This window comes from Polyergus mexicanus, unplaced genomic scaffold (genome assembly GCF_030449975.1).
Source record: "Polyergus mexicanus isolate NDT 795.1 unplaced genomic scaffold, iyPolMexi1.0 SCAF_9, whole genome shotgun sequence".
NCBI classification, from domain to species: Eukaryota; Metazoa; Arthropoda; class Insecta; order Hymenoptera; family Formicidae; genus Polyergus; species Polyergus mexicanus.
Window position 1 is genome coordinate 10,188,607 of NW_027223329.1, and position 12,778 is coordinate 10,201,384.

General features: G+C 28.6%; 3 protein-coding genes across 4 annotated transcripts; 1 reads left to right on the forward strand and 2 right to left on the reverse strand.

Moving 5' to 3' along the window:
- The first annotated feature begins 147 nt into the window (after nt 1-147).
- Nucleotides 148-3,245, forward strand: Torip (Torsin interacting protein). Its single transcript, XM_070302059.1, has 3 exons — nt 148-374; nt 1,174-1,923; nt 1,993-3,245. The coding sequence occupies exons 1-3, from the start codon at nt 363-365 to the stop codon at nt 2,269-2,271; spliced, it is 1,041 nt and encodes a 346-aa protein (XP_070158160.1). The 5' UTR covers nt 148-362; the 3' UTR covers nt 2,272-3,245.
- Kap-alpha1 (karyopherin alpha1) lies at nt 1,581-9,513 on the reverse strand. 2 transcript variants are annotated; one of them, XM_070302053.1, is made up of 8 exons: nt 9,284-9,349; nt 7,526-7,735; nt 7,241-7,438; nt 6,949-7,169; nt 6,532-6,795; nt 6,240-6,444; nt 5,829-6,132; nt 1,581-5,732 (listed from the first exon to the last, which is right to left on the reverse strand). In XM_070302053.1, the coding sequence occupies exons 1-8, from the start codon at nt 9,332-9,334 to the stop codon at nt 5,536-5,538; spliced, it is 1,650 nt and encodes a 549-aa protein (XP_070158154.1). In that variant the 5' UTR covers nt 9,335-9,349; the 3' UTR covers nt 1,581-5,535. The 2 variants fall into 2 exon arrangements, with proteins under 2 accessions (XP_070158154.1, XP_070158155.1); XM_070302054.1 differs by lacking the exon at nt 9,284-9,349 and adding an exon at nt 9,404-9,513 and having other exon boundaries at nt 1,582-5,732.
- Nucleotides 9,514-10,455: 942 nt separating this feature from the next.
- Nucleotides 10,456-12,410, reverse strand: Prx5 (Peroxiredoxin 5). Its single transcript, XM_070301261.1, has 4 exons — nt 12,226-12,410; nt 11,661-11,795; nt 11,107-11,238; nt 10,456-10,967 (listed from the first exon to the last, which is right to left on the reverse strand). Exons 1-4 carry the CDS (start codon nt 12,328-12,330, stop codon nt 10,776-10,778), a joined length of 564 nt encoding a protein of 187 aa, XP_070157362.1. The 5' UTR covers nt 12,331-12,410; the 3' UTR covers nt 10,456-10,775.
- Nucleotides 12,411-12,778: the final 368 nt, after the last annotated feature.

Below are 12,778 nucleotides of genomic sequence, written 5' to 3' on the forward strand. Positions count from 1 at the left end.
GCCCCTTACGTTCTCTCTCGCTCGCACATAACATAGAGAACGCTATGCTACGTGCGAGCGAGAGAGAATGCAAGGAGCACGAAACAGATTACATCCTTTCTACGTGCACCTTGGCCCCCACTCCTCAACACTCGGTCTAGATATACATATGTCTATGGACAGAGTTCTCCATAGTCTTTTTACAACTGATAGTTAATTAAAAACTGATTGTTAACCAAAAATTCCATCAGGTTATATAATTAAACCGAAAAACAAATACTTGGTTAACGGCACGTTAAATACCTGCATAAAAAAGAAAAGAAGATTATATTGTCCCATGACATTTTCACGCGACGAAATGAAATGAGCTCATCAATTGCGAAATGAACGACGAGGTATCTCTTCGAAATATTATTGCTCCGTCTCATTGATTTTCTTGAAATTTTCGTAGCTTTATTAAACTATATCGATGAAAGAAGCGTAGAAAATCCTCCAGAACTTCCGGTTTTTATGCATATTATATAGATTTGTTCTTTACGGTTGAACTGCACCATTTGTTGTTCAGAGCCCATCCTTCTCCTTCCAATAGGGAGAGAAAAAGATAAACTCTGAATCAGTGCAGCCAGTTCAGCTGCATAGAACAGACCCTATGATTGCGTTCGTAACACTCTTCATACTATAAGTATTGAAAGTATTTATTTGATCATTCGGGGCAAAGATTTTTTTATTCTGATTGATCAATTAAATGCTTTCAGCACTTACAGCATCAAGCTGAATGCAGTCTATGTAATAGGATATATCAAAAGATAAAGTTCCCTCTTTTATTATGACTTTTATTTGTAACTTTTGCACAAATTGGACTTATTGTGTTAAATTAGAAAGATTATAGTAAAAAATAATCATTAGCTTCTGATAAATAAAAGTCGTAATAAAAGAGGAAATCTTACTTTTTGATCCACCATAGTACTAGTAGATAACACACTATAATTTCTCTGTCATCTTCGTTATCCATATGTCATTGATATCATATATGCAATGTTTATCTTTAAAACACAATCAATTTGCCAATATGTAATTAAACAGTGTAGTCAATACATTGATACTGACTACAGAACTAGATTGATTGCGAAACGTTTTATTAAGATATATAACTATCTCTGAAATCTATCTGTGAAATTTATTATTCTTTTACAGACTCGTGACTTATCATTATTTAAACCACCTACACCTAAATGTCGAAGACTTATAAGAGAATGTGAAGAGAAAAGTTGTTTACAAAATAATTATCACAATTCAGATATGAAAAATAACATATCTGAACAATCAAAATCAAACTCATCTGAAAGTGCAACATCAGAAAATGATAGCATTAATAAAATAAACAATAAAACAAATAAACAAATAAAAAAAGCTTCTGATGAACGTATTAAGGGGAATGAGAAACAACTATCTTCGCAAAATGATATTTCTTTAACAAACAAAAAATTGTCACATATAAATAAACAAGATACAAATAGCTTTTGTTTAGTATTTGATTATCGTATTGTTTCAGCAATTATAGCAATTATAGCAATTTTAGTTTTATTTAAGAATTTAAATATGGATGAAAAACAAATAGAGCCCATAAATAATTGTATTTCTCAGTTGAAATCTTTTGAAGAAATTAAAAAAATATTTTGTAATCAAGAATCAGATACTTGGAATGATATTGCAACTGTAATAAATGAAACAATATCAAGAAATCCTATGAATAAACCTCAAATTATTCTATTATTTGCGAATGAAACCACCACAATGGATTGTTTAGCCACAGCATTGGCAAGTGTAAGCAGTATTGTTTTACACATGGATAGTCCTCTATACTTAAATCCAGAAAATTTTGGAGATGATGCTGGTGAAATCATTACCAAACTAAAGAAAGATTCTTCAGCAAAAAAAGTTGTGGTACGTATATATACATTTCAAATCTAATTTCTGTTTATATTCTAGCTTATATAAACAATTTTTTTGCAGTTAATTCGCAATATATTGAATATCAATGTAGAAGCAATAAAAGCATTACATAATTTGTGTGATAAAATAAACCCTTTAATTAGGGAAGCTATTTACATTTTCACTATGCAAACGAACAATTATCAATCATCACAGCAAAAATTGAAGTTTGTAGAGGATCAGTTTTACCATAAACTATCAAAAAGCATTGATCAAGATATTTTAATGGCACTTGTAACGCGCGTTACAGATGCAGCAATTATATCTGTACAACCCGAACCAAGTTTAAGATATTGTTAATCTTAGTTGCAAAAAATAATATCCTAAAGGCACTTAGTATTAATAATACAGTTCTATAAATAATAAGATTAGATATTAGTAAAGAGAACAACAAAGTTTAACATGACATGAATTGATACTTGTAAAAGATGCATATTTAATGTATTGCAAGATAAGGCTCCTAAATTGTCACTGCAGGTATGTCAGATTAAGATCATCAGAATCGAGTAATTACAAATATTTTCTTGAATCATACGATATAAAAAACTAGTTTTTTTAACGCTTTTTTTCATCACTCATGAAAAATGAGTGATTCATTTTTCATTCATATTTTATATGAATTAAATTCAATAATTTATTTCACACAAAAATCAATCATTAATTTTTTTCCTTTATATAATGTCTATTGTCCTAATATAAAGATACTACAGTGTCGAATTAGGAGTCTTAATTCTTTTAGCATCTGCAAGAATATAAACTACATGATAGCTATGGCAGTCATGATAAAATTTCTCTCCCATTATAAATTAAAGAAATATAAAATTTATCTGTATTAATTTAATTTAATTTTATTATGTAAATATTACACGAAATAAATTTTATTTTTAGTGAATCTTTCCAATCAAAATTTTTCATACTTCTATGTATTTTCGAAAAATATAATGACACATGTTATGTATCTAGTGAGATTTAATGTATATTTCCGAATATATTTTTATTTAGCTTTAAAATAAAATACAATTAGGATTATTTCAGTGTATATTTCGATTTTCGTATTAATGTGTCAGTCGGCAGTCTGTACAGTAATTGAATAATGTCTAATATCATATACTCATAATACTCATTGCCAATTTACAAACCTGTTCTTTCATTGTAATTTTAATTTAATAAATAAAATAATTCGGGATAATTATAGAAAAATTGCAATGCAATTTCAAATTATATATTCTACAATTACAAATATAAGGAAATAACAAAAACTTGATTTTGTATAAACTGTGATTTTATATATATAATAAATAACATATTATATAAACAAATATTTATTAGCTTTTTATTATTTGCAAACTTTGTTCCAAAAATGAATCAGTATATCTAGGCTGTGTTCCGATATTCACTGTCAGTGAAAATCTATAGTTTACGTCATACATATTATAGATTTTAAGTATTGGCAGTGAATATCGAAAAACAGCCCTAATATCACAACTCTACATAACACAGTGGATATGTAAAAGAATGATTCACACATATTAAATATAAATATTGTCATGTATCTGATCTGGTGTAATTTTCGTTGAGTTTTTTATATGATTTTTTTAGAAGATTTAGTTAGTCTTCTGTGTACACTTTTTTTATATAATTTTATATTATCAGAAATACCAAGTTCATAAAATACATCCTTTTCTCAAATATCTTTTAAAAACTAATAAAAAAATCAACTTAAAATAACATGAGCTTTAACAAATATTTATATAAAAATTTCCATTTTTAAATTCTTTATCAATTTATAATATAGATCTTGGGAAAAATAAAATATAATATTCACAATGTTCATTTCAACCAGTGCTTTTCAACTTTCTTTAAACTGAAATATATCTTTAAACAAAAAAATTAATAATAAATTTACAGATAAATACATATTTAAATCAATCTACATGCATTTTAATTGATAGGATATAATAGTATATTTTATTAATGTCAAAATAGTTAAAATTTGTTTTGATTAAAGTAATTATAATTGTAGAAAACTACTTTTCTATAATTAATAAATATTTCACAATGCACTTAAAAGCTGTTGATTCAAGTGATCGAAAATACTGAAAAAACGTCCTTATATGCTTTATCGAGTAATAGTTTTATAAAAGAATTTTCTCTCATATTTTAATTAGAAATGGCATGCACAATACATGACAATTTATTTTTTGCTATATTTATGTACTACTTGGTAAGTAAAATCATAAATTGGCAATAAATATCCATCGCCGCATAATTGGCTAAAATGATAAATTAGCGATGTTTCAATTACTGAATTATAGTACAGTCATTTTCTGTCATAATTCAAATCGGTAACTAAAAGTCGAAATGGTATATATAATTTATATAATATAAGTATAGTATATCGTCAAACCTAAATAATAAATATGTTTTATATATATATACAGTCACAGACTTTTCATACAGAATGTCCAAAATCTAATAATGTGCTGTACAAAGCCAATACTATTTGTTTTTATCACCTGCATATATCAAAAGGATTGAAAAAAAACGTACATTTTTAAAAAATTTAGTTATGAAACTATATAATATATAAAAATCATTTATTCAATCATTCAATCTCTGCAGATGTTTATAATGAAGACCAATCAATTGATTATGTGATATTGGACAAAAATATCATTTTATACATTAACTGGAAGTCAGTATTTTCTCTTGCATGATTATTAATAAATACACAAAAGAAGTATTGTACATATTTTGATACAAACCATGCTTATTATAAAATACAATAAACATTTCAACCAATTTTTGTAAACTAATGCAATATTATATTGATGGACAGATGTGACTATTACTTTACTTCTTAAGGGCACTCTGTATAGAATAGCCTTAAAATTACGAGATACGTATTTATAGTAAAAAAGTTTAATTGGTCATGTTTCTATCTAGTATAATAAGGTGAATACCCCGTTGCGTAACGTTGTCCGTGTTGGCTACATAGTTGCGTACTTCAGTCATTCAGTTAGTATCTCGTAAGATATAATGCTAGTTTTATTTTTTCGTAATTGTGTCAGTCAAAAGTCGGACGAGATATGAATCTGCCTCGATAAATTGTCTCGATCATTTTATCCTCCCTTCTACTCTTAAGCACTAAAACGTTTATGCCTCATAAACTGAACGTCTCATACACTAAATACATGCAGGTATGAGTTTATAAATGTTCCTATACAAATTGTTTCAAGGTTTTAATGTAAACATTGTCGCAATTTGACATAGGTTTAAAAAACAATAAAGAGATTTTAGATCATAACATACACAGCGCATTACAGTTTATCCAGAATGAGAAAGAAAAATCATTAAAATTATACAGATTTTACTGTTTTTAATTCAATGAAAAAAATAGATAATTTTGGGTTACTCTATTAGTATTTTTGATACAAATAAACTGAAATTTTATGGGCAAGTAAAACCATGTTTTGTGTCAATGTATCGATTTTAGAGATATTGTAAATCCCATAGAACAAATAACACTTAATGAAATAAGATTCAGAATTTAAATATAGTCGATTAAAAATCAAAGCCTTGCACTGGTAGTTGGGAAGAATCTGGTGCAGTGAATTGATATTCTTGCCCTTGTGAATCGATGGAGGGCACAAGTCTAGTATCCTCTTCCTCAGAGCCAAAGAATCGTTCGATAATATCAAAGGCCTTCTGATAAATATCCATATTTTGGTGAGATTGCAAGAATTCTATCTTATCTAGGCCTAAAAAATATTAGGAAATGATATTAATAAATTAGAAAGTCAAAGTGTGTATTTATCATATAAAATATGTTTCCATTATAATATTTAATACTTTACCATAACACTCTTCGATAAGAACTGCATAAGGATTAAGACCATTATGCAAAGGTGCATCTTGTTCTCCCAAACGCAAAATATTGTCTAATCCATTCAAAGCGACCTGAACAATTTTGGCATCCATAACGGTAAGTAGATCACACAATGGTGGAATACACCCCTGCATTACGAGATATCGAATTTGATCGGCTGTTCCGCCGCTAGTAGCATTTGTAATTGCCCACGCTGCTTCTTTACGTGTTTTAAATTCAGCTTTACTCAAAATTTCAATTAAAACCGGAAAGATATTGGCATCAATCACTGCCTAAAAAAATATTTATATGAAGATATTATATATATATATATATATATCTTTTACAAAAACAATAATATATAAAGTTATATACTTATTATGCCTGGAATGTGACATACTTGTATCTGCTGGGGATTACCAGCAGTGATATTAGAAACTGTCCAACAAGCTTCTTTACGAACGCTTTCCCGTGGTGAACTTAAAAGATGCAGTAGACATGGTAATGCTGAACAATTTAACACAACTTGAGTTTGCACATCATCTCCAGTAACTATATTTCCTACAGCACGAAGAGCTGCACTTATTACATTATTTTGTTCATGCCTGAAAACAATGTTTTTTTTTTGTTAGCGACACGAATAAAATTAATTTTTCGCATATAATGTCCAATTTATGTAAATTCTGACATACATAAGAAGTTCTACGAGACGTCTGCAAACACCGGCATCGATAACGGCTTGTATCTTATCATTTGGACCGTCGCTCAAATAAGAAAGCGCCCAACAAGCATCAGCAAGTACATCATAATCGGTATGATTAAGAAGATGTGCTAACACCGGTAGACATGGAGCGACTTTTGCGAAAGCTGGTGCCGGATTTTTTCCTCGACACAAATTTGATAATGCCCATACCGCATTGCGGGTCATAGAAAGACGAGTCGCCTTCGATAGTACTCTAAAAAGAATTATGTGAAATTATGAAGCTACTATTTAAATTTTAGCATTGTATCTTTCTATTTTCTGCAATCCTTGCACTATAAAGTATAATAATTAGTAAGAGAGATAAAAAAATAATTTATATAAAAATTATAAAAATAAGAAAACGTACTGCAAAAGTGGAGGTAGGATACCGTTGGCTAATACATGATCTCTACATTCGGGACTATCCCCTGCAATATTGCCCAATGCCCAAACAGCTTGTTCCTGTACATCTTCATATTCAGAACCAAGTAAAGAAATGAAGGTAGGAACAGCTCCTGCATCTATCACGATACGTGTTTGCTGAGATGTACCACTTGCTATATTTGTTAAAGCCCATGCTGCTTCAAACTAACAATCAATATTACCATTTATATATTCCTCTGATATATATTTTTATACTTATATATAAATATTCTAACCTGAAGAGTGCAATTTGTATTATTTTTAAGAAATTCGACGAATTGTGGCACAATTCCTGTTTGTATCACTTCATCTATGGGAGGATTTGGCTCTCTTGATAATAATTTTCTAAATTTCTGTGTTGCAGCCAATTGATCTTGTATGTTAGGACTATATAATGCATCTACCATTTCAGATGTTATGATACCAGGGGATTGCTAAAATACAAAATTTTTTTATATAAAAAAAATATACTGCGACATATGTTTTGTAAGTAAAATACAATATAATAATTATTATATTACCGATTGTGCTGTAGGAAGTGAATATTCATCTGTAGCTGTAACATTATCCTCATCTGCAACAATGTTAGGAACATTGCGACGTTTTGATAACTGCTGCTCACGTTTTTGCTTTCTTAATTGAACTCCCTCTTCTTCTCTGCGCCTTCGCAATTCTTGTGAGTCTAATCCTACATTTTTATAACGATGTTTATGTGTAGGTCCAGTTGACATCTGTGAATAACGAATTCAATACAATATTTATAATATTAAAAATGTATTTTTTTTTATTAAACTAATATTTAATACAAAAAGAAATTGCAATATAATTCCTAGATTTAAAATATTATAATCACAATTTTTCAATGTATATTATAAAAAATATATAAAATAATCCATTACATTCTTATTATCACAGATTTATCATTACAAGTAATAAATGTAGAACTCCTTTCTGTCAAGATACTTCTGTCAAGATAGCATTAAAAATAAAATTTTCTAAAGATATCTGCTTATTATAAAACAGTCGAAACAAATTCTATGTGTATGTGTGTATCTTTATTTATTTTTATATATAGATTTTATATATCAAATACATCAATAAATATAATATCAGTATTTTAAGTTACAATTAGCTTTGCTTCAGGTTACAAGTATGTATTGTACTTCAATGCTACTTTATCATATATATTTAAAAAATTATGATTAATCTATACATTGTTTTGAATTTGTTTACGATTTTATATATATTTCTATTTTAATTTATACATAAAAAAACTTTTGGAAAAAACTATATATGTACCCTATAAAAAATTTGTATATATAGAGATGTATTGTATAAAGAATTCTTCTAAAAAGTTCTTATTTCTGAAATTATATTTTCATTAGGGTCATCAATATTGAGAAACATATTAGTGTTATATCAAAAATTTCTCTAAAAGTATTATCTGTGAATCTTTTTTTTTAGAACATGACATTAAAGTTAATTTAAAAAAATAATATAATCTACTCTTCTCTCAATAAAGAAAGATGGAAAATATTACAGTATTTTGAATTCTTGAGATACCAATACTTTTCACAACTCAACAAAAGTTTAATATTTTCTACAAAAGAATTTGGCTTTTACAGATCGCTAATTCATTGTTCTTTCATTGCTTTCACGAAAAAAGAGATTTGTACATTTATCTTCTCAAAATATTTTTTTTATATATTGAACATAATATTTAGATATTATTTAAACGAAAAAAGGAGCAATATTTCGCGCGCTCTCTTTCTTTTTTTCTCATTTAAAAATATCTTTAATTATGCGCGCCCGCGTGCATGCATATATATATTGTATTTCGTGTGCCCGCGCCTGTGTGTGTGAGTGGAGATACAGAATACAGAATGCATTTGTCGTATAAAGGTATACACACATAAGAATACAAAAAAAAAAAATGTTCTAAATAAAACCTATTTCATTATGAAAAAAGGAGTTTCAGGAAGAAAGAGAATAGTTCAAGTTCAAGCCTCTCTTTTTCTGTCTCTCTTTCTTTCTAATACGAAACAGTCTTTCCCGCATTACCCTATGTCATTTTCAGATCTCAACTACCATGGAATCTGACAATGGATTCCATATGAGGGTTAGGAGTTAATCAGCATGATCGTCGGGAAAACTTTTCGAGAATGCGAGGATATTATTTCGTACGCGTGATTGCATCAAGATGGACGATCACGTATCGATGCCATCGCGACCACCGATTTTCGCGACATGATCAGCCACTTGGACATTTTGGCACTCACACGACCGTGGATTGTGACATTGGGCTTGGAATCTTCTCTATCCTTGGACATATCACGCGCACGTCGCAGGGTATCTACGAGCGCGAATCGCTAATGTAATCGTTGCACGCTTATACTTACGGCTGTGAAATCAGATTCGAGCCGATGGATCAGACGTAAAAGATCATAAAATTTAACGCAAATCCAGACGCCGCCGCCGCAGCTTTTTTTCCACCACAAACTATGTACATACTAACGACGATCGAGATTAGAAAACCTCAGTTCGCATTCACACCGCTAGGCTGCGTTCGAGAACGTCACCCATGTGCACCGAGCTTTGTTCTATCTTTGTTATTTACTGAAAATTGAACAAAGATAGAATGACGCTCGTATGCACATGGGTGATGTTTTTGAACGCGGCCTAGCGGTGCGCAAAGAATCATGGGTTACCAACTACCGTATGCAATGTTTTGATTGGCTCATTGTCAGATAAATATGATCGCACGTTAGGACTCTTGCACCTAGGGCTGTGTTCCGATTCCTCATCCGGAACACAGCCTAAATAAAGATTTTGGTTTATTTAAACTCTGTATCAGGCCGATATTACATTTGTCGTACAAACAAAAGCAACTAAAATTTCTTCGTTCTGATTGGTCAAATTTCAATCTTCAGTCCCAATCTTTAATGCGTAGTCTGATATGAGTTTAAGAGAAAGATTCTTAGGCAATATTCCAAAATATAGGTAAAATATATATGTGTATGTGGAAGATATATCTAGCGAAGTTTTACAGATTTTATGGCGGATTGTTAAATATATAGTATATTCATCAACTATTTTATAAGAGTTATTCCTGTTTTCATTGAAAATGATAAAAAAATATAGATATACATTTTTTTTATTTACTGATACAAGATACTAAAAAGAATTTCCAGTATATATTTTACTTTACATCATCCAATATCATTAAATGCAAGAAACTTTTTAACATATTTTGCAAGAACAAAAATCTACATTATTTTATACTTTTATCATATCTCAATCGTGAACATCAGAAAATAAGTTTTTTAATAAGAAAAGTTTCTCTATTTTTGTTATCAAAACATAAACTTAAAATTTTTCATTAATTGCAGAAAGAATACATATATAACATAAAATTTTGAAATATTAAAATCAGAAATATATATATTATTTTTATCTGTATTCATTAGACATTTATTAAATATGTAACCATTTTTGCAAAGTTTTTTAATAATTCTTAGTATCTCATCTCTAAATTTATATTACAGAAAACAATTGTAGAAATGTATTCTAGTATTTTAATATTTCAAATTAACAACGAATAATAATTTAATGACAAATTACGAAGATTCAAACTAAAAATAACAATATATCACGCAATAATTTTTTCATTGTAAAGATGCAGTTGCTGAGATATAATATCAATAATATAAATATTAAAGAATGGAGAAAAATAAAAAGAATTGAAAGAAAAAAATATTAAGATAACATGCTTTAAACTTTTATACGATCTGCCAAAGAACAGGACAAACCAGTATTATCTGGTTCAACATTGAGTTCCTTTACAGTCCCATTATCAACAACCATAGAATAACGTTTGCTACGTTTGCCTCCTAAAACTTGCAGATCTACACCAAGATCTATAGCATCTGTAAAATCTCCTTTAGGATCAGCTAACATTCGTACCTAACCATAAAAATAATTTCTTTAGAAAACAGATGAACACAAAGAAAGAGAGAAGCAATTATAAGATTTTAACTATGATATAAAATACATAACCAATTATTTTCTTAATTTAACAAATTTCACAATTAAATAAGCATACCTTTCCTGTTGCATTATGTTCTTTTCCCCAAGCTGCCATAACAAACGGATCATTAACACTAATACAAAAGATTTCTGAAATTCCTTTAGATTTTAATTCATCAGCTTTTGTAACGTAACCAGGAAGATGGGTCTGAAAATGGGTCATATAACACATGTCAGAAAAGCTAATATACCTATCAGTCTAAAAGCTTATTAATTTATCATGTAGATATTACGATTTGTATTTTATGTGTGTGTTTTATATACTATTTAAAATATCAATCTTGTTTTCGTATTAATTTGTATAAACATTTTTTTAATTCACTTTTCAATTACAACAAAAAATTATATAGAACCTATTTCCAAAAATTTATTAAGTTATATATATATTATATATACACAAATTCAGGTAGAAGACATTAATACAAATTAGTACAAAAAACAAGATTGAGTCTTAAAATAGTATATGTAACAAAAAAAAATTGTATTTTCATTATATTAAGACAGGAGCATATATATTGTGGTTTTTTTAATTATGAAAAAAAATAGCAATTTTTAAAAATAATTTTATACTTTTGAACAGCCAGGTGTGAATGCACCTGGTACACCAAATATAATGATTTTCTTCCCATTTGCAGCTTGCGCTAGATTCACTTTATCTGTTGGTGTATTCTCAAAGAGATCCACGCTGGGCAATTTATCTCCAACCTTAAAAATCATATATAAATATATCAAGTCAAATATTTTATACATACATATATATGATATAATTATCTTGTTCTTAAATAAGTGATGTCATATCCATGATATTAAATGCAATAATATTTATTCACTTAAATTTGGGAAACTTCATTAATAATTATATATATCTATACTTTTAAAATAAAATGTATGTGTCATATGTACTATTAACTGTACAAATGCATTTTATTTGCTTAATATAAATTGATATTAACATAATTTGTTACTTTTTTTTTCAATTAATGTTACAGCCTGTAATTATTACTATGATGATGAGGCAACTAAGCAAAATTAATTAAGTAAAAAGTTCTACACAACACTATTATTACAATGCCAAGAGAGCTTGTCTATAGTAGATATTTTGCGTATTAAAATAATTAAATCAATCAATACTTACAGCAATAACCATTTTTCGCGATGATATGTGAAACCTTCGTACAAAACAATTGAATGTCAATCGCTGTCCATTAACAGAAACAACGCGGCTTATTAGCTGATTCATGTATGCACAGAACTAGTTTCTAATATTTTAAAGTGCAAATTCACAAGACGTTTATTGCCATAGATCTTTTATGTATGTAAGATCAGTATACTTATTGCAGCGTTGAACATGATCACGTGATTAGGGGCGCGTTCCATTTAACGACCGCAACGCTCGCAAGTACCATCTGTCTTTATTTAACTTTCAGTGAATAACAAGGATAAAATGATACCGTGAGCGTTGCGGACGTTAAGTGGAACGCGCCCTACGTCGATGTTAGCGTAAAAAAAAAAAAAATTCATCTCGATTATTTATAAATTGTAATACTTGCTTATAATGTAAATGGGAAAAAAAACAAAATAGTTAAATTTTTTACAATTGCAAAGTTTAGAATTTTGATTTGCACTCTTTATCTGATTATATTCTTATGATACTTTTCCAATTCTCGAAAGTTTATTTTATCTTGGAA

What these genes read in the sequence shown, in the direction of transcription:
- Torip (XM_070302059.1), top strand. An exon ending in CTTCAGCAAAAAAAGTTGTG is followed by an intron (nt 1,924 to 1,992) that starts GTACGTATATAT and finishes ATTTTTTTGCAG; the next exon opens with TTAATTCGCAATATATTGAA.
- Kap-alpha1 (XM_070302053.1), bottom strand. Translation starts at nt 9,334, where the DNA reads ATGTCCAAGGATAGAGAAGATTCCAAGCCCAATGTCACAATCCACGGT. An exon ending in CACTTCCTACAGCACAATCG is followed by an intron (nt 7,439 to 7,525) that starts GTAATATAATAA and finishes TTTGTATTTTAG; the next exon opens with CAATCCCCTGGTATCATAAC. An exon ending in ATACAAATTGCACTCTTCAG is followed by an intron (nt 7,170 to 7,240) that starts GTTAGAATATTT and finishes ATTGATTGTTAG; the next exon opens with TTTGAAGCAGCATGGGCTTT.
- Prx5 (XM_070301261.1), bottom strand. Translation starts at nt 12,330, where the DNA reads ATGAATCAGCTAATAAGCCGCGTTGTTTCTGTTAATGGACAGCGATTG. An exon ending in CGCGAAAAATGGTTATTGCT is followed by an intron (nt 11,796 to 12,225) that starts GTAAGTATTGAT and finishes ATGATTTTTAAG; the next exon opens with GTTGGAGATAAATTGCCCAG. An exon ending in TCACACCTGGCTGTTCAAAA is followed by an intron (nt 11,239 to 11,660) that starts GTATAAAATTAT and finishes ACCCATTTTCAG; the next exon opens with ACCCATCTTCCTGGTTACGT.